Raw genomic sequence first — 22,845 nt, 5'->3', positions numbered from 1 at the left:
TATAGCTTGGATCAATAAGTGCATTAGCACCAAAAACACTTCTATTTTTCGGATCAAAAAAATGTTTAATCTTTTTGTGTCTCTGATTGGTTAGTAAGTCGTGTTTTCTGATCACGTAGTATGTCGCCTGCTATGCTTGCGTGGAAAATGCAGTTTTGTTTTTGTTCTTTGCAGAGCATGCATAGGCGCAATCGAAATTTTGTGCATAACTGAAATTTTAATGTGTGGCGAAATGCGCACACAATTGCACTTTTTTTTAACAGAGTAGATAATACAGTAATTGAGTGATTGATCTGTTAAATAACATGATCTCTCATGCATTCAATCAAAGCTTCTGATGTGTGATTGTATGCAGTTTGCCAATTTCAAAAAAATTGCTATGTCTGTCCACTGTGATCAGATAGCTGTTCTCTTCCTATGATAGGAGGTCTGCTCCTACTTGTTGCCAAGGTCTTTCCGGTACCGGTGCTATAATTTGTGCTTCTGCTGGCTTGCGGTCTTCATAGGTTGTGCAGGTGCCACAGGCTTTAATGTATTGTCTAATCTCTTTAGATATTCCTGGCCAAAATATGGGGTCCATCGCTCTTTGCAAATATGTATTTATGCCTAGGTGGCTGGTATGTGCTTTTTGTTTCATCTCCGTCCGCATGGCATACATGCAGTATGACCATTCTCTGTCCTCGAAGTATTAGTCCATCTTGTATAGTGAGTTCATCTCTGTAATCGAAGAATAGTTTGATCGAGTTAGGCAGGCTTTCCTTTCCACCCTTTAGCAATTACTTCTGCCAGTGTTCTCATATTGGAGTTCTCAGCTGTCTTTTGGCAAATCTCTGCAAGCTTGTGGTCCTATATCAGTTGCATCCAAGGCACAGTTTGCCATGGGTAGGGCATCTGCTGCATTTCGACACGTGTGTGTAGCCACAAAATAGGCATTCTCTTTTGGAAACCGGTTTCTTCACTCAACTGGTGTCATGTACTCTCATCACCTAGGCTGTATCTAGTTCCATTCCTTGAGTGTGGGTTGAGGGTATTTCAGCTGCTCTGCATATGTCTACACTCTTCTGTAGAGTAAGGTTCTGTATTTTTAGCACATCCTGCTTGGTTAACCGGTTATGGACACCTTCTACAATCTGGTCCTGCAGAAGTGAGTCACTGCATGAAACACAGAAATTGCACGTCTTTGAGAGTACTCTTAGATCACTGTAAAACTTGTCAAAGGCCACTCCCTCACTCTGTCTCCTCTGATGGAATGTAAATCTCTCATAAGTTTCGTTGAGAATTCCAATGGAATACTTCTCCAGTGCTTGTAGAATGTCTATCACATTGTACCCACTCTCCGGAGTAGCAAACTGCATGCGCTGGTATATTTTCCTGGTGTCATTGCCCAGGTAGTTCTCAAGTATAGCCACCTGAATTTCTCGTGGTTTATGGTCCAGACCTGTCAATAACGAGTTCTTGGACTACTGTTTATAAAATATTTTCCAGTAGTCTACCTTACTCCCACTAAATATAAGTTATTCTAGGGCCTTGATGTGTAAGCCGGACATATTGCCAGTCAAGGAGAATGTATTAGTGGCAATAGACATATTCTGTTTGGTGATATTCACCATGAGACAGACATGTTCTGTTTTGGAAATTAATCAATGCAGAGACGGAAATAAAGTTTAAGCAAGAATCACTTGCGACAGCAACGCGATGATGATGATGACGACGATGACGATAAACAGACTATAGAGATCAACAGGGGCCATGAGGTGAGGGCACACCATTAATATATCCACGGGGAAACAACCGAGTGATAAACAAAATCATAACAGAAGTTAAAACCAAAAGGAATACGGCTTACAAATTATTTTATGATCTGTCATTCTTCTTGAATGGTAGGAATTCCGTAAACACGCTGCCACCATGTTATGTTTATGGGTTAGTATCAGTCCCATGTTAAGAACTGCTTTCAGAATAAACACCCTTAACCGCCTCATGTTAAGAACGGCTTTCAGAATAAACACCCCAAGCGCCCCGTGTTACAAACGGCTTTTGGAATAAACACCCCCAACATTCCCATGTTAAGGATGACTTTCCGAATAAACATCCCCAACCTCTCCATGTTAAGAACGGCTTTCAAAATAAACACCTTTTTTTGTGGAGGGTGATGAAAAAAATGTTAAGAAGAATTTTTGAAACATCCCATTTTTTTCGTGGATGTGGGGTGTGCGGGTTGAAAAAATATTTGCTTTGTCGTCTGCTTTGGTTGCACGCATGTGCATTCTAACTGCTTGGTTGTGAAAACAAAATGGCTGCCAGGGATTACATTAGCTTTTACGTTGGATATCATATGTTTTCATATCTGGTAAACGATTTATCAGCCCCAAATTTAACTGATATTCGTTGTCAGCATACCTGAAAACCTATAAACGTTGACATTTCAAATGTGAGCGGTGAGTTGTAGTAAATGTAAAAATGTACCTTTTTTTTTTTTTGGAACTTGTACAGTTTAATCAAGACATTAAAAAATGAAAATATCGAAAAAGGTTATATTGTACATATCCGTTTTGGACTGAAGATCTCTGAAAAAAAAAAATTATTTTATTTGATTGAGTATTTTTTTTTTTTTTTTTTTTACAGCGGAGAAACACGTTTTTATGACAGCGCGGTGAAGTCAGCCATCTTTGGATTTTTAGAACACACCACGGGGAGATAACTCAATGTCAAGCGCCGACACTCCCTTCCCATACTGAGCTTCAATCTATGGTCCCCCCTCGCCAAACTTTCACAAGAAACACTCGTCTTGCTGTAAACACTATCAATAATTCCCCCCACTCTTTATCTGTGCCTAAACCTAAACGTAGATTCCATGAACAAAGCTTCTTTCTTAGAACTGCACACCTGTGGAATTGTCTTCCGTTTTCCTGCTTTCCGGCTGACTACAATATGGTTGTGTTCAAGTCTAACGTAAATAAGTTCTTGATGAGCCGTTCCATATAAGTTATCAAATTTACCAAATTTTCATTACTAATGATTATTATATTGTCCAATTTCTACTGTACACTCTTTAACCCTTATCCTTGAGTGGCTTCTTGGCCTTGATAATGTGGTGATGCATGCCTATGTAAAAAAAATAAAATAAATAAATACTAGCTCTTCTTCCTAAAAATCCAACCTTTAATTCAGTATCATAACAAATTATTTTTTCGCTGTAAAAAAAAAAAAAACTACTTGATGAAATTAAGTGAATTTTTTTTCCGGAGAAGTTCATTCCATAACAGATACGTACAATATAATCGGGTTTGTATTACTGTACACATAGATTCGAAAAAGTTGTCAAAAAACAAATATAGAACAAATAAATGTTATCAAAGGCAAGATAAGTTACTTTTCTACCTAACTGGATATATTTTTTGTGTTTTTATTCAGTGTAACATGTTTATTCAGCTCGAAAAACATGCAGTGTTTACCGATGTATTGGAAAATTCAAAATGGCAGCCGACTCTCTCTCGGAGAGAGTACGTTTGGGAAAAGGTATTATAAATAATAAACTAGACAAAATACTGTTAGAAATTTGCTCAATATATGTTACCGTGACATAAGTTGACATATATTCGGTTGTTTTCTAACAGTATTTTGTCTAGTTTATTATTTATAATACCTTTTCCCAAACGTACCCTCTCCGAGAGAGAGTCGGCTGCCATTTTGAATTTTCCAATACATCGGTAAACACTGCATGTTTTTCGAGCTGAATAAACATGTTACACTGAATAAAAACACAAAAAATATATCCAGTTAGGTAGAAAAGTAACTTATCTTGCCTTTGATAACATTTATTTGTTCTATATTTGTTTTTTGACAACTTTTTCGAATCTATGTGTACAGTAATACAAACCCATATAATCTTTTTCGATATTTTCATTTTTTAATGTCTTGATTAAACTGTACAAGTACCATTTTTAACCACTTTTCGTGTAATTGTCTATAGTAATATATATTTGTATACATATATATATTTCAAACTAAAAATATGCATCATAAACGGAAGAATGAATAAACTAGCGTAAATAAACGCTAAACACCCACATACAGACGATATCCTTTCTGAAAGGTTTCCGAAAAATCATAGGATATGATCAAATATTTAAAATAAATAAAATTAAAATAATTTTGCCTTTTTTATTTCCGAAGAAGTCAGAACTGCTTTTGAAGTTGGTCTCTCTATTTTTCACGCTAAAAAAAAAAAAAAAAAACAGAAGAAAAAACAAAGTAAATAAATAAAATAAACTGCGGAGCTACTTTTCGGAGTCAGCCATTTTGAATTTAACTGCGGACTCGTCACAATAATAAATTCGCGAATCTTTCACCCGTGGACTTGTTTTTTATCTTAACAAGTCAAGCGAAAAAAAGTAAGTATAATGTTGCTGGAATTATTTTACGTCTTCGAAATATGTTTTCAACGATATCACATTTTATTCTCTAACCGAAGTAAAATACTTTCGGACATTTTTAATAAAAAACAAAAAGGATAACAATAATTTGGGCCATTTTTTTTTTTAAATAAACAAAACAAAAAACGGTAACAATAAGTATAAAACAAATAAATGATGCCAAGCCCAAGGACAAGATGTTTTAACTTATTTTAAAGCGTTTATTTAGTTTTAAACTTGAAAACAATAATAGTGTTAATTGTATTCAGTTAAAACGAAAAAAATGACAGTTTTTTTTAAAGCAAATTAAAAAAAAAAAGAAAAATTAAACAAAATACAGTGTTTATGCACTCATGTTACTGTGCTATTTTTAAAAATAATATTTTCAAGTTAGCCCTAGATATATCTAAGGCTTCTGACAGTATGGCACGATAGTCTTCTTATGCAAATCAGATCATATGGTATTAATGGACGAATACTTAACAGAATCAAATCCTTCTTAAAGAGAAATGTGAGAATTTTGAATTGGTTGACTTGCCGAGGGTAGGTCGGTGGGGAAGAAAGGCGTGCTGGTAGCTGTGACCAACACGGCCAGTGGTCCGTTAATCAAAGAACCTGAGTGCCTATTCCTTACAAGTTAAATAGACATACTAGTCCCGCGTGAATCTCGTTGACTGAGAGTTGGAGTAGATAAAAAGGAGTGGCCGCTCTACTGTTGTTGTAGTAGTTGCATTTGTTACTTTTACAAGGAAAGACTGCTTGTAAGCAACGTCGACATTTCATTGCAAGACTTAAACCGTCTTTTCTTCCCCCCCTACTCATCGGTAAGCTAATTCCGTCAGGTTGTCCTCGATGGTCGTGCATCAAAACAATATGAAATAAATGCAGGTGTACCTCAGGGGTCGATCCTTGGACCTTTATTATTCCTCATATTCATAAATAACCTTTTTGATAAAATTGTTTTTGAAGTGGGTATATTTGCTGAACCCACCACGCTCTATAACATGCATCTGGGGAAAATGATTGAATACATATTCAAGGTAATGGCAAAAATTCTAGAGGAAGACCTCTGGGCTGTAGTGGAATTGGGGCAAAAATGGATAGTAACATTCAGTGCTGTCAAGAAAAGCTTTTTTCCTTTAATAATTACAAGAAACATTCCGAACCAATAATAGTTATGGCTAACAATACATTATGTGGAAGTACTTCTTTCAAACTCCTCGTCTTAATGTTCACAGGGAAAATGAGTTGGAACAGATACATTGGGAGCATTATTAGGGCTTCTGCGAGGAAGATGAACTCTCTATAGTGCTAGAAAGTTACTTATGCCTGAGTGTATCCCGCATCTCTACAAGGCTACCATTCATCCATGTATGAAGTGTTGTCACATTTGGCCTGACCTGAAATGGAACATGTACATCAAGTCAGTTGCCTAGGTCGTTGGAAAAATGGTGGGATCCTTCCACTGCTCCAGAAGATATCTCACTACTGATGCAATTCTCTATCTATATAAAAGCCAAGTACGTCCAAGGATGGAGTACTGCTGCCACATCTGGGCAGGAGCTGCTAAAAACAGCCTATCCTGCCTTGAGAGTACAAAACAGGTTTCATGGCTTAGTGGGATATGCCCTTTTCTCTTCCCTGCAACCTCTCTCCCACAGAAGAGACATTGCAAGCCTGTCTTTGTTTTATCGTTACTTCCATGGCAAGTGCTCATCTGAGCTCCAATCTTTGGTCCCCCCTCACCAATCTTTCATGAAAAACACCCGTCTAGCTAAAACCACTGTCAAAAATTTTCCCCACTCTTTATCTGTGCCAAAACCAAAACGTAGATTCCATGAACAAAGCTTCTTTCTTAGAAGTGAACGCCTGTGGAACTCTCTTCCATTTGCCTGTTTCCCACCTGACTACAACTTGGATGTCTTCAAGTCCAACATTAACAAATTCCTGATGAACCGCCCCCCCCCTTAAATAAGACACTTTATCAAATCTCCAATGCTAACAATTACTACAATATTATCCCATTGATTACTGCACATTCAATAACTCTTATCCTCGAGTGGCTTGCAGGCCTTGATAAGTTGTGACCACCTTGTAAAAAAAAATAATAATTGTAATGATGGGACAGGAGTTGGGGTTTGATTGATAGTGGAGGACCTATTAGATTGGAGAGTTTTCTTAAAAATTAGATTAATGAATTTTATTAATTGTTATTTTAAATATATATTGTAAAATATTTTGTGTACATTTAATTTCTGATTTTGCTTCTGATATGTTAGCAAAAATTCCTTATTTATTGTCATTAGTATTATAATTAATACTATTATTATTATTGTTATTGCTATTATCATTAATAAAAGTTTCTTATTCATTCATTGGGACAGTGGTGGGATTTTGCTCTTTGTCAGGTTAGTCTGAGGTATTTATATTAAGGGGCACAAGTGCACATTCCACTAAAGTACTTATAAAACAGGCACAAAAATGCAACATTGTAGTGATGAGACAGAGATTGGAGTTTGTTGATAGTGCAGGACATATTAGATTAGAGATTCTTCCTTGAAATTACCCTAATTAATTTTATGATAATTGCTATTTTGAATATGCATATCTGCTTCTTAATAATTTTATGTGTTAACGAAATTTTCTTATTAATTAACAGGAATGATAAAGCTAAACCAAAGTGTTTTCCTATGGAAGTAAACAGAAAATAAATGTAAAAATATTGTATTTCCAAATAACGATGGAAGTAAACACACTCAGAATCTTATTTCCAAATTGGATCAGACAAAGGAGAACAACCAGTCTTCATTTTCATATGAATATATGAACATGCAAACAGACACTTGTGAAAAACATTCCACTAAAGTATTTATAAAGTGGGCAATATTTTAGCGATTGGATAAAACTCAGAGCTTGATTGATAGTGTGCTGCCCCTATTAGATTGGAAATTCTAAGAAATGACAATATTTTATTATAATTATTATTTTAAATATTTGACATTTCATTATAATTATTATTTTAAATATATGACATTTCATTATAATTATTATTTTAAATATATGACATTTCATTATAATTATTATTTTAAATATATATTGTAAAATGTTTTGCAACATTTAATTTCTGCTTCTTTTTTCTTCTTATAATTATATGTTAACAAAACTTTCTTATTCACAGAGACAGTGGAGCTAAACCAAAGTTTTACAGAATAAAATATTTTTTGAAAGTAAATGATGAAGTTAAACCAAAGCATCACAGATTAAAATGATTTTTCTTTGGAAGTAAATAGAAAATAAATGTAAAACGATTCTATTTGCAAATAGCCATGGAAGTAAACACGCTGGTGTGTAGCTCAGAATCTTATTTAAAAATTGAAGCAGACACAGGGGAAAAGTCTAGCTATGAAAATTGCCAGTTTTCATTGTCATATGAATATATGAGCATGCATACAGACACTGGTGAAAAACATTATTCCTGCAACGTGTGTGGTTCATAGATTTCAGGGAGGTTATTGTTGACGAAGCACATTTTGCTAAAGTACTTATAAAATGGGTACAGGAATTAAACATTGTAGTGATGTGACAGAGGTTGGAGCTTGGTTGATAGTGTGGGAACTATTAGATTGGAGATTCTTTTTAGAAATTATATTAATGAATTTTATAATAATTGCTATTTTAAATATGTATTGTAAAATGTTTTGTGTACATTTTATTTCTGCTTCTGCTTTTTCATTATAAAAATTTCTTATTATCGTTGTTATTATTACTATTTTTCTTACTACTCATATAACTAATTATTACTACTAATATTATTTTAAAAATTTCTTATTCATTTGCAGGAATGATGAAGTTAAACCAAAGCATCACAGATTAAAATGATTTTTCTTTGGAAGTAAATAGAAAATAAATGTAAAACGATTCTATTTGCAAATAACCATGGAAGTAAACACGCTGGTGTGTAGCTCAGAATCTTATTTAAAAATTGAAGCAGACACAGGAGAACAACCTAGCTATGAAAATTGCCAGTCTTCATTTTCATATGAATATATGAACACACAAACAGACACTGGTGAAAAACATTCCTGCAATGTGTGTGGGTCATCGTTTACAGAAAGATCATCATTGACGAGACACATAAAGACACACACAGGAGAAAAACCTTTTTCATGTGAAGTGTGTGGATGTTCATTTTCTGAACGTGCAACATTAAACCGGCATATGAAAACTCACACTGGTGAAAAGCCATATTCTTGTGATGTGTGTGATTCTTCCTTTTCACAAAGGTCCGTGTTAAAAAGACACATGTTGACACATTCTGGAGAAAAATATTCCTGTGACCTGTGTAGTGCCGCATTTACAGAAAAATCCTACCTCAAAATCCACCATATGAGGACGCATACAAGAGAAAAGCCATATCCATGTGAAATGTGTAGCTCTGCGTTTTCAGTTAAATACGATCTGAAGGTTCATATGCGAACACATACAGGAGAGAAACCTTATGATTGTGAAGTGTGTGGCACAGCATTCGCAGAGAGGGGACAACTAAAAATGCACATGCGAACACACACTGGAGAAAAACCTTATTCTTGTCAAGTTTGTGAATCTTCATTTTCAGCAAAATTAACACTAACACGACACATGAAAACACACACTGGGGAAAAACCTTATTCTTGTGAGGTATGTGGTTCAGGATTCATTGAAAAGTCGTATTTAAAAATTCATCACATGCGAACACATACGCACGAGAAACCTTTTTCTTGCGGAGTTTGTGACGCTGCCTTCTCAGAGAGGTCGTCATTAAAACGACACATAAAAATTCACACTGGAGAAAAACCTTTTGCTTGTGAAAAGTGCGATTCAACATTTTCTGAAAGATCATCGCTAAAAAGACACATGAAAATACATGCAGATATGACTCAGCTTTTTTTATAAAAAAGTTTATGTTTTTTTTTAACTCCAACTAAGGGTTCATTGATTATGCCAATCTTAATTTTACAAACTGTCTGATTTTGAATGGTCTGTATCACCTATTTAATAATATATCGATGCCTCCATTCAGTCTCAAAAGAACAAGGATACTCCTTGTAGGGACAGCTACACATGTGATTGTGAGGCATAGGTTGTGTAATCCCAACCACACCTCTCCTGAATCAGCACTGTTTGAGACTAGTGGCAAGGAGAAGTCATAGACGACTGGAACCAATGCAGAGAGCACATTCAGCACCTGGAAGTCCCAAATGGTCATCCATGTAGTACTGACCAGGTTTAATGTTACTTAACTTTGGTGATCCAATGGGAACTGGTGTGTCAATGTGATTATACCATGTGCATTAAGAATAACATTGTGCAGCTAAAAGACATGAAATTATATACTGACATGACACACCTTTTTTTATGAAATGGTAATTTTACAATTAATCCATGTGAAAACCTTGCAAAACCTAAATGTTTGTTAAAAAATTAATTAAAATTAATTAAATGTTTGTTAATTAAAATTAATTAAATGTTTGTTAATTATGCAAGTCTAAATTTTTAAAACTTGTCTGATTTTGGAAGATCTGTAATCACTATGACTATGACAACAGAATATTCTTATCATTGTTTTTACTCTCAAGTATATATCTGACACAGACACAGTTAATCAACCAAGAAAGCATATAAGATATCAACGGATACACAATTGAGTCAAAACAATGAAAAGAATATGCTGTTGTCCTAGCCCTAGTAGTCACTTAATTATAATTAGCAATTCAGGTAAAATGGTACAAAAATACATACAGACATGACAGTTTTTTATGAAACGTTAATTTTAAAAAATCCATGTGAAAAACCTAAGAAGACCTAAATATTTTTTAATTATGCAAATCTGAATTTTTAAACATTTCTGACTTTAGAAGATCCCTACACACTTTATTAATAATAACACTTTATTAATAATAACAATATCAATAATTTCCCCCACCCTTTATCTGTGCCTAAACCTAAACGTAGATTCCATGAACAAAGCGTCTTTCTAAGAATTGCATGCCTATGAAACTCTCCTGTTTTGCAGCTGACTGCAATATAGTCATCTTCAAGTCTAACATAAACAAATTCTTGATGAGCCGTTCCCCTAAGTGATCCAATTTACCAAATTTCCACTACTAATGATTACTACGATATTATCTTATTGACTACTGTACACCCATTAACTCTTATCCTCGATTGGCCTCCAGGCCTTGATAAGTCGTGACTCCTGTGTAAAAAAAGTAACACTTTATTAATGAGTACATATCTTATGAATTCTTGTTTATATTTGATCATACATCTAAGAAAATGCAGTTAAACATATTGAAGACAGACTCACTATAAAACTAAATTTTCAAGCGCGTCTGATTTTGGAAGATCATTTAATTAATAATAACACAGTGCATGCAAAAGACACATGAAAATACATAGAGATATGACAGCTTTTTTATGAAATATTAATTTTAAAAAGTCTAAATTTTCAAACTCATGGGATTTTGGAATTATTTGGATTCATCAGACGACTGTTCTCATCTTGAGTGTGATTTTCACAACATTTCGATCAATGTAACCTCCGACCTTCTCTAGGTGTATCTTATCAAAGTCAGGAATATTTCGGTCAAACTTGGGAATTTGGATGGAATTTCGAGCAAAACCCTTTATTTACCTCACGGGGATAGCATGCTCTGGTTTTAGCCATGACTAGATCCTAAATACTTCGCATTTGTATTTTTCAGTCACCCACACTGAAGATTAACAAGTATGTATGTGTCTATGTGTGTCTGTGTTATTAATATTTATATATTTGTATATGCGTTGTACGCTTGATCAGGTGTGAGTAATTTTCTAGCATGGTAGAGAGAGCCCACATTCCTCACAATTGGCAATTACATCAATGTTGTAGTTTGTGAATGTTAAGGTTAGGAGCTTCAGGAAAGTACTTTCAGGTAGTGTATCATTAACCATTGCAGTCAGTGGTTGAGGAGGTTTCTTGTAATTATTAAAGGAAATAAGCTTAATCTTGGCAGTATTGAACGTTACCATTGAGTTTCGGCACCATTCCATGGATATGGGGTGTGAGTTGGTGTTCATCAATTCCTAATCGGAACCCATCGATTTTAAAGACGAAGGTTGCAAAAGAAGGAATATCTATAAGTCAAGTGGTAAAATATTACTGAAACCGTTAAAGGTAAATTTAACGAGATCTCCAATTTCTAGAAGGGTTTTACTGAACCACATCCACATCCATATAAATTAATAAGGCATGAATAACTTCGGAAAAATAACGACATTAAACAAAGAATTCGAGATCACTGTACTGAGATAAAATAGCATTTATTAATATGTTTAAGAAACGGTAATTCAAATCATTCCAACATTAAGGTTTTTTCAACGAGTTTTCATTTGACAGTCTTTGCTAATAATGTAATCCCACATGTGGCTCCCTCAGAACGCCGACTCCCAACGTCGTGTACCGTGGATTTTTGTTCATGGCCGAATCGCCATTTTCTCGCTGGCGACTGTCGGTGGGGACATACACGTGATTTCACAAAAGTGCAAATATGAACAAAGAAAGGAAAAAAACAAACGCCAATGTTCACATATAAATTGACTGTTGGACTTATGAGTGTGTCTTCTCCCCGTTCTATTGATGTTACAATCGTCTTTCTCTGTTTCACAGTCAACTCTAAAATTGTCCACGACTCTATTTCACAGTCAACTCTATAACTGTTCAACTAGAGTCGTTATCAACTCCCATCCGACGTCAAGTTGTCAACTCTGTCCAATTTCCATTCGCCGTCTAGCGCATCTAGATGTCAACTGTCTAACTGTTCAACTTCCATCCGCTGCGATGGGCATCTAGATGTCAACTCTGTCCAATTTCAATCCGCCATCTAGCGCATCTAGGTGTCAACTGTCTAAATGTTCAACTTCCATCCACCACGACGGGTATCTAGATGTCAACTGTCTAATTGTTCAACTTCCATCTGCCGCGACAGGCATCTAGATGTCAACTGTCCAACTGTTCAACTTCCATCCGCCGTGACAGGCATCTAGATGTCAACTGTCTAACTGTTCAACTTCCATCTGCCGTGACAGGCATCTAGATGTCAACTGTCTAACTGTTCAACTTCCATCCGCCGTGACAGGCATCTAGATGTCAACTGTCTAACTGTTCAACTTCCATCCGCCGTGACAGGCATCTAGATGTCAACTGTCTAACTGTTCAACTTCCATCCGCCGTGACAGGCATCTAGATGTCAACTGTCTAACTGTTCAACTTCCATCTGCCGTGACAGGCATCTAGATGTCAACTGTCTAACTGTTCAACTTCCATCTGCCGTGACAGGCATCTAGATGTCAACTGGCTGTCTCCTCTGTCTTGGTATATCACTCCACCCTGGCTACCGGAAGCTGCCCTTCCCTGTTTTATCAGTAGGTTTCTATTGTTGTTGTTTGCTATTTCCTATTTATTTTTGATTGTAGGATATTTCCGATTTCTTTGTTTATTCTAAGCTATTTCCCATTCCTTTGTCTATTCCCCGCTTCTCAGCACTTAGTGGCTCAAATCCACCCCAGGGCCACTTTATAGTATCACAATAAGTGTCTCATGGAAAAGGCAAAAAGTTTACTGATTTTTATGAACAAAGGGACACACATTGTTATTTTCTGGAGGGAAAAGAAAGTCATAATCTATGAAAGCATCTCATGTGTGTGTGTGTGTGTGTTTATTATATAGGAAAACAGCAGTTCAAAATAGCATTGTTGAAAAGAAGGAATAATTCTCGTTCAATATGGTAACTTTCCATGTTGAGAATTTTAGATACATGACGTGCACAAAGTCATGTTGGGTGATTTTAATGTCCCACAAGGACAGAGTCTGATGTATGTGCCATGGACGGGCAGCAGTGATGTTTACTTTTAAAACTGCATCCTGGTCAATTTAACACATCCATATAAAATGAAAAAGCGTGAATAAATTCAGAAAAATAATGGCATCTAACAAAAAACTCAAGATCGTTGTATTGGGATGAAATAACATTTATTAACATTTACTAACATTTATTAACATGTTTAAGAAAAGGCAAAAAGTTTATGATTACAGATTTTCATGAACTATTGTTGACATTTATTAGCTGTGTTTCTGTTTAATCTTCGATTTTTGCACGATTATCAAGGATCCAAGTGCTGCTTCATTGCAGGTATTATTATTAATGTTATTATTATCATTATTATTATCATTTGATAGAATAACAAACTTGAACATACTTTTTTATTGGATTAAAATAATTTATAGTCAGTGTTCAACAATTCATAATCGGGATCTGTGTATTTTAAGGACCAAGTTTGCAAGTGCAGGAATTTCTAGAAGTCGAAAGTAATAGACTATCATCCGGACCGTTAAAGGTCAATTTAATGAGATATTTGATTTACAGAACGTTTCTACTGAACTACATCCACATCCATATAAAATAAAAAGACGTGAATAACTTCAGAAAAATAGCGGCACCTAACAAAGGACTTGAAATCGTTGTATTGGGATGAAATAACATTTATTTACATGTTTAAGAAACAGTAATTCAAATCATTCCAACGTTAAAGTTTTTGCAACGAGTTTTCATCTGACAGTCTTTGTTAATAAGTGCCTCATGGAAAAGGCAAAAATTATTGATTTTCAGGAACAAAAAGACACACATTGTTATTTTCTGGAGGGAAAAGAAAATAATTAATTACTTAAGTTGCATGTGTGTGTGTTCATTACATATGAAAACAGCAGTTCAAAATAACTTGTTTAAAATAATTAATTCTTATTTGATATGCTAACTTTCCATGCTGAGAATTTAGGTGCATGACGCGCGCAAAGTCATATTTGGTGATTTAATGTCCGACAAGGACAGAGTTGGTCAGCAATGATGTTTACTCATAAAACTGCATCCTATACTGATTTGATTTTTGTGGGCAAAAGCTTTTATACCTATGTTCTAGAACATTCCATACTATTTGTCACGTAGTTCCTTTATCGCATGTGTGCTGATGGGCACATTACGACATTGTAAGCTTGTGCATACTTCATACGCGTGTATGTTAAAAACAGTGATTGCTATGAGAATATGTAGTGGTCGCTGCAGTTCAAGGATTAACCAAATTTTAACTATTACTGTTTTAATTTTTTTACGTCATCATCATCGCCATCATTGTTCTTGAGATCCAGTATTTTGCATGCTTCAAATGATTATTGTTGGCATTTGTTTCTCTGACATCCTTCTAGTTAGAATTCTTTCTAGACTGGGGGAGAGTGATGTTCCAGTAAAATACCCCCCTCCCTGCTGAGCCGTTCGGCCACACTCTGACCCATCCGATAGTACGGGTATATTGATTCTATCTGTCCCCTTAAACTTCTTTAGCCCCTTTGGGAACCTCGGTCAGCCACCAGAGCAAACCCAGCAAGCATCAAAGACAGACATCTCTCCTCTCTCCTATCTCTATCCACTCCAGAGTAGACAATTTTCACTTGAAGATAACTGTTCGCTGACCTGCCAATCACAAAGAACTTTTTACTCCTTCTTTTTTCTCAAACGAACAGAGTCCAACTTTCGATCACTATAATAAATCTTTCACTATTTTGTTTTAAGAGATTTTCTTGTTTATTTTGTGTTAGGTGCAAACATGTATTTCTCTAAAATCATACGAGGTGCCTTAAATAACTTTCCAGACTTTTTTAGATGGCCACTTTTATAATAAATACATACATGAAACTCTAGTCCCCTTTGTGAAGTAATCTCCTCCGGCTGCAATGCACTTCTTGCACCATTCCAACAACTTCTGGAAGGCCTCATGGAAGTCCTCTTGTCTGAGCATGTCAATGACCCTCGTCACAGCCTCTTTCATCTCAATTACGACAGCCTCTAAGATTAAGAGAACAATCTAAAGACACAGAGAGTAAGGTCTGGACTATAGGCAGTGTGAGGAACTGTCTTGATGCTCATCTTGGTCAAATAGTTTGTGACAAGGATGAAATTGTGGACTGGTGCATTGTCGTAGTGGAAATGTTACTGACCTGATTTGGAGAGTGCTGGCTTCTTCCTACATAATCTAGACCTGAACTCCTTTAAAACTTCAACATAGTATTCTTTGTTGATAGTCTGTCAAGTAGGAATACAGTGCATGTAGATCATGCCATGTTGTCAATAAAAGGGATCATCATAAGTTTCTGGGTAGATTTGCTCTGGCTAGCCTCCTTTGGGTCTGTGAGAGCTAGCAAGCTTCCATTGCTAAGTCTGTCTCTTGATCTCTTGATCTCAGCAGTAGATCCAGCTTTCATCGCAGGTCATCAGAGCACCAAGATCTGCAGGATCTAAATTGATCAGCATAATCATCTCCCTGCTTTCATAACGTCTTTCTGATCTCTGAACACCCTTGGGACAAACTTTATGCAAATCTTCCATATCTTCAGTTCCTCACGAATAATTATGTGTACAGTTCCCACACTGACATCAAACTTGCACTTATTGTCTTTATATACACACAACGGACCTTATCCATGAAAGTCTTTATTTGACCAATCAACTCTGGTGTTCTTCCTTAATCCTCTGACACCTCTCATCATCCCTCACAGATTCCCTGCCTGCTTTGAATCTCTTATGCCACTTAAAAACTGATGCTTGATTTATGCAAGATGGTCCAAAAGCAGTCTGCGGTACTTTTCCAAGTTTTAAATAGAATTTTATTGCATATCGATCTTACAAAGTGTCCACAAGTTCAAATTGCATTTTTGAAATTCACCAGCTATGAAAATCAAGCTTTAGTAGGGTGTATTCCAATTCCCGTACAAAAAAAGTCTGGAAAATTTATTACAGGCACCTCATAGAAAAGGATTAGTAGTAGCATGTGTATGCAAGGAGAAATCAGTTCATGTATGGAATTAAGCCTTAGCGACAGCCATGATGGATTCTCATCCTCATTGGCAGATGAAATGTTATGAGTGTCCCCAGCTCGCAGGTGTGAACATCCAAGGAAAATATAATAGAACACATATTTATTTTACAAAGGAGTCACCATTTATCAAAGCCCGGAGGCCACTCGAGGATAAGGTTTGATAAATGTGTAGCAGTCAATGGGACAATATAGTAGTAATTGCTGGTGGGGGAAATTTGATGAATTGGATTACTTAAGGGGATGGCTCATCAAGAATTTGTTCACATTGATCTTGAAGACAGCCATATTGTAGTCAGCTAGAAAGCAGGAAAACTGAAGAGAGCTCCATGGGTGTGCAGTTCTAAGAAAGAAACTTTGTTCATGGAATCAACATTTAGGTTTAGGCACAGATAAAGAGTAGGGAAATTAGTGTTAGTGGTTTCAGCTAGACGAGTGTTTTTTTGTGAAAGTTTGGGGAGGGAGGGAGCATAGATTGGAGTTTACACGAGCACTTGCCCTAAAAAATAATGATAAAGCAGAGACAGGCGACGCCTCTTCTGTGGGAAAAAGTCTTCAGGGAACATATATTACATGGTGCAATAAATTTCAGGTTAAAAAAAAGACATAAGACCTGTTTTTAGTTTACAAAAAGTATCCTGATACTAAATCTGACCTTTATTTCTCCAGATTAGTTACCGTTTTCATGTTTTATTGTTATTAGTTATGAATGGAAAATAATTGTTAGTGTAAACGGAGGAAAAAAAGTTAAGCAGTTCTGTGGAAGGTGAAAAGAGTTCATACAAATGTATTGAAGCCACGATGAATTCGTTGTCTCCTCGTTGAAACCAGAGCCAACAGAAAACCAAGATCATACATAGTACATACCTCTTCTGGAGGGAAAAAACAAATTCTTAATCGAAATCGAAAACACCTTAAGGTAGACCCCTCCGGAATTACATGACATCCAGAAATTCCTCAGGAGCCTACCAAATACTGTTAGCCCAACATAGAAACAAACAGCACACAAAAGCAACATTTGCCTTTTAAACAAACACCCCATGGACAATTAGACACGAACACCTACAAAAACCCTACAACCGTTCACTCACCAGGTCTGGACGCGTCATGATACCCCCCCCACCATGCCCCAAAAGATTTAGAGGTGGGACAGTTACTATTTGACTTTTTATTTTGCATCATCGTTTCATGAAAATTTCCTTTTCTTATCCTTTCATCTTATCATTGAAAGAAGGGGTATGATAGTATGCATTTATTATCTCCCCTTAGAGAACTCTAATCAAGAGTGTTTAAGATATACATCCCCCTCCGTTTGGGCGGGTTTTTAAAGAAATAAAAATGGAGGTCGTATCACGACTTCTTGACTATATCGTGCGTCTTGTTTTCTTTCCTAATTAGCAATGAAAGAATATTTCAGATACTGACTGCTGTGCCCCAAGACAGAAGTGTGTTGTCAGCAGACAGAGAATCAAAATTCACCACAGAATTACCCCCCCCTATATGTAACACGATGTAACTTAAAAATTAATGTAAATGTAATGTTAATGTAAATTAATATTATAAGTATAACTTTTGTACCATTTAAAAGAAGAAGGGCAAAATAAACCAGTAATAATTTTTTAAAAGATTTTTCATTGAAGGAAAATAATGAAATTGCGAGACGAAAATCGTGTTAATATAATTGACGCTTTAAAATAACGTTTCCATGTAGTAGACTTTCCGAACGTGAAAACATATCCGTGTTTAATAAATCTAGCAAAAATCAACTAATGGTCAGATTTTCGTGAAATTTTCGATACTTATCTATTTTAGAATGAAATTACATATAAAATGCAGTTTTCGTAAAATATACGAGGGGAAATATTTTTTTGGTGCATGTGACATCGAAAAAATAAATATGGGGGAGGGGACATGCAGTGCATGTCCCCTCCCCCTATTTATTTTTTCGAAATTCAAACAAAATATATTTAAATCTATCGAAATTTCTATTTATTATGAAACATAAGAGTTTAAATAAGTAAAAAATATTTATTTTTTAAAAACTTAAATACACAGATTGAACAAAAATTTACCTTGAAGTTGTAATTAAAAAATTGATATAAACTTAATATTATTGTTCTTTTTAATAGCGTTTTTTTTTCGAATAAATATATACTATAATCAGTTGAATTGCCAAGGAAAAGAAACTTCGTAAACATTAATTAATTTTTAAAATAGTAAAACAATTAAAATTCCATTATTACAAAATGTTTCGTTACAACATAGATTTTTAATTGTGTTTAATTTTTTTTTTAAATATTAAGTTTTAATAAAAACATGACTCTTGTCAGCTATTTATCGCCAGATTAAAATCAATTTGAAAATATTATTGCACAATATTAAGCATTTTGTAGCCCCCCCCCATCATATTTTGTTTGTCTGTTTTTACTGAACAAAATATGACACCCCGTAGGTAACCAAATGAACATTCAGTAAAACCGTATTTCATATTTAATATACAACTGTTCATAATATTATTAATCGTTAAACTGTGTAAATCTTAAAACCTAACAAAATTATAACAAAGATTAATTATTAATTGCAGTTTGAAGAAGATAAACAAAGTTTTTAAAAAATAATTAAGTCACTTCTGCTTTTCCATAGTTCGTATAGTTAACACTAATCTGACGTCACGGAAACATGCGGTCCATTTTTCACAAACGTTTGGCAGATCCCAGAGAGTCAAAACGGAAGAGAGAAAGAGAGAGAGAAAGAGAGTTGCTGTAGGTGTGTCAGAAATTTCGTGAAAATAGTGAATAATTCCATTCCATCTTTCCAAGCTTATAACTCCTCGAAAAATGTCATTCAAGCCCTATTTTATTATATTAAAGGAGCAAGGACCAAGGTTTCATTAAAAAAAACAAAACCAAAAAAAAAACGTTTTTAAAAAAAAAAAAAAAAACGTTTTAAACTTCGGACTTTACAGGTAAATTTCTAAAAAACAGTTCTTTTCTGTTGTTTTAAATTTGAATATATTATTTATTGATCTTTTATCTTCAATTTGTGATATATAAGACTTTGGTACATAAATTAATTATTTACTTTTTAATAGACATTTCAAAATGGGAGGCGTGAATTATTCGACCCCCTGTCTTTCCAAGCTTATAACTCCTCGAAAAATGTAATTCAAGCCCTAATTTTTTATTCAATTAAAGGAGCAAGGACCAAGGTCCATTAAAAAAAAACAAAAAAAAATAACGTGGTTTAAAAAAAAAAGGTTTTAAACTTCAAACTTTACAGGTAAATTTCTAAAAAACACTACTTTTTTGTTTTAAATTTGAATATATTATTTATTGACCTTTTCTCTTCAATTTGTGCATAAATTAATTATTTACTTTTCGGTGAGTAAATTAATTATTTACTTCTTAATAGAAACTTGAAAATGGGGGGGGGGGCGTGAATTAAAAAAAAAACAACGTTTGTCTAAAATATTATATTCGGTTTATTGGAAAGAACATAAAATTTCACATTGACCCTTGAAAATATCGTAAAAATAGAATCAATAGAAAAATTTTGATAGATTTTTAAAGTTTAAAAATTGAAAAATGTTGAGTTCGGAAAATTCATTACTGTTTAAAAAAATATTTCTATTACTTTTAAAACAACTTTAATAGTTTATTTTGGAAGTATAATCCATAAAGAAAATAAATAACCCACTTTTAACAGAGAAATTCCGAGATTTTTATATTGTATTCGCAGTTTCGTGTTAGGGGTGTCAAAAATTCCTACAAAAATTCTGATACACCTAGAGTTGCTGTGCAGTTAACCTATTTATAAACTCTGTCACATGATCAGAATGGAGTATAAAGAAAAGGGTTAGTAGTCGCATGAATTCAAAGTTTAAGAAGTTTTGCTTGAGTAGAAAAGTTCATGTATGCGTATCATATTGTACCTATTTACTATGCCTCCCCACGGGACAGAGTTAGAGTTAGAGTGTGGCAGTAGCCATGCTGGATTTTTTATTTCCTCATAAAAATCCAACCCAGTGCCAAAAGGCCCAGATGGGTTCTATTGTGCCCCCAGAAAGAAATTTGGGAATTACTCCAAGCCCTCTGAAGCCAGTACTGAGAACCAGCAAACGACAGAGAGAGAGAGAGAGAGAGAGAGAGAAAGAGAGGTAGAGAGTTGCCATTTACCTTTATATACACCCAAGTTGATTAAATAAATATATTGTTGTTTGTAGTTTCATTTCCTTTTCATTTGACGATTACAAAATATAGGATTTCGTCTTAGAATCCATGCCCAGATAAATAGCTTATGAAGATAATATTTATCTGAATCAATATGAGAGAGTTTTATTGTGTTTAGTTGAAAGCAAGTTGGCATTGTACATGCTAGAAGCCGTCAGGGATTAACAAAACTACCGCCTGGCAGAGATACTGTTATAGAAACCGTGCTACAAGTGGAAACAAGCAGTAGCGGCAGCCACCATTACAATTTTAAATCTACACCTAATTTCTAAGCTCAGCACTGATTAGTGCAAGCATAAAACTTCTTTTCTGTTTTTTTTCCAATCAGCAGTCGTCTCTCAGGCAAGTGAATACACAAGAAGAGAAAACTTAATCATAATAGACAAAACTAAATATCACTTTAAACTTAATAATAATAATGCATCAAACCATATGCTATTTCAAACAAACATAATGTATGGCTGAAAAATATATTGTCAATTGATACATACGAGGGGCGTGCAATAAGTAATGCCCCTGACCCACTTCTCATAGAGTAGAGCAACGAAACTTGACACAGTTATTAGTCTTTCTCTACATAGGAACCACCCACAGTTACGCATTTCTCCCATCGTTTGATACAGCTCTGGAGACCGTTTTTGGAGAACACCCCAGGTTGGTCCGCCAACCAAGACATGACTTCAGAAATCAAGGCTGCATAATCTGGGGAACGCTTTCCTTCCAAAAACAACTTCATGGCTGGGAAGAGATGAAAGTCAGAGGGTGCAAGGTCAGAAGAGTAGGGAGGATGGGGAAGGATTTCATAACCACACGCCTGTGCTTCTGATCTGGCAATATGCAAGTTGTGGACTGGAGCATTGTCCTGCAGGAGGAGGTTACCTTTGCTGGTCTTGCCCCGCCTCTTGATTTTGATAGCTTTCTTTAATTTCCCCCAAAGTGAAGCATAATATGCTCCTGTAATTGTGGTACCCTTTGCCAGGAAATCTGTCATCACTACTCCGTCCTAGTCTCAGAAGACTGTGAGCATGACCTTGCCAGCAGAGGGCTACACCCTTGCCTTCTTTGGAGGTGGTGAGTCCAAGTGCTTCCATTGCATTGACTGAGCTTTGGTCTCTGGATCATAGTGATGGACCCAGGTTTCATCCTATGTAATCAGTCTTTTAAAAAACTTTGACTCATCTTCTTGGCACATCTCCAAATTCATCCTCGAGCACTCGACGTGTTCTCGCTTCTGGAATGGTGTGAGGAACCTGGGAATCCGTCTGGCAGACACCTTATGCATATGCAAATGGTCATGAATGATAGTTTCCACAGACCCTGTACTAATCTTGACATCTTGGGCTATTTGGCCGATCTTCCAAAATGGCAACCTCAACTTGACGGACAGATACCTCAAGGAGGTTAGGATGTGTAGGTGTTCAACTGTCGGATATTGCATGTGGGTCGTGTTGGAGTTGAATATATTGGAGTGTAATTCGCAAGTGAGAAAGCAGATGCGATTTGTAATGTCTGCAATTTATGGAGGTTTCTTGTTTCTTATTCAAGAGTTTATCCCTATCCTTAAATTTTGTGATAAATAGTTTTTCACTTAAGCAAAGAAGGCAAGGTGAATTTAGTGACTGGCAAGTTTTTGCTTTTTTTAGGATATGCCAGTCAACAATAGTTGTCAAAGTTTTACTCGTTAGATCATTGTAGTGTGTAGCTAATGATGTCTTATCTTTGTAATTTGGGTTTAAGAAAGAGCTTTTGTGGCTTGTGTATCTCTGTTTAAAGGTATTACTAGTTTGGCCGATGTAGGATTTGTAAGTGGTGGGGTCTTTCTTAGCCCTAATATTTGCTTGATAGATTACAGAGGTTGTGAGACATTTTCCCTTAAGGGGGCATTTGGATTTATTAATACAGTTGCACGTTTTTGTTACCCTGTTCCCTAAATTGTGTACTGTGTCGTTGCTTAAAATTTTTTTATTATGTTTTTTTATTATGTTTTCTAAGTTATTGCCGCAACTTTAGCTCAGTTTGATGGTGTTTTTGTTGAATATTTTGTGGAGCATGTTGTTGGGGGATGGGGGAGAATGTAGTTTAATGAGATTAATGAATTTTCTACCCAAGTTTGTTTTGACCATTTGGTTTAATGGAGGAGTGAACCAAATGATTTTCCTTTTACGGGGTTTTCTAGATGTGGTTGTATTACTTGAGGGTTCTATATATTCTAATTTGGTTTCCTTATATCCACTGTTATTTGTGTTATTTGTGTTTATTGA

General features: G+C 35.3%; 1 protein-coding gene across 1 annotated transcript in view; it reads left to right on the top strand.

Annotated features, from left to right (window-relative positions):
- Positions 1 to 4,032: 4,032 nt before the first annotated feature.
- The window catches only part of LOC145269196 (uncharacterized), an 86,136-nt gene continuing 67,323 nt past the window's right edge, over positions 4,033 to 22,845 (top strand). Inside the window, exons 1-2 of the mRNA XM_080124812.1 lie at positions 4,033 to 4,394; positions 8,255 to 9,334. Of these exons, the coding sequence (XP_079980938.1) occupies positions 8,352 to 9,334 (983 nt within the window). The 5' untranslated portion in view covers positions 4,033 to 4,394; positions 8,255 to 8,351. The remainder of the gene's footprint in view (positions 4,395 to 8,254; positions 9,335 to 22,845) is intronic.

This window comes from Euprymna scolopes, chromosome 45 (assembly GCF_053919585.1).
Source record: "Euprymna scolopes isolate OS-2025 chromosome 45, ASM5391958v1, whole genome shotgun sequence".
NCBI classification, from domain to species: domain Eukaryota; kingdom Metazoa; phylum Mollusca; class Cephalopoda; order Sepiida; family Sepiolidae; genus Euprymna; species Euprymna scolopes.
This window is presented reverse-complemented; position numbering and strand designations above follow the sequence as displayed.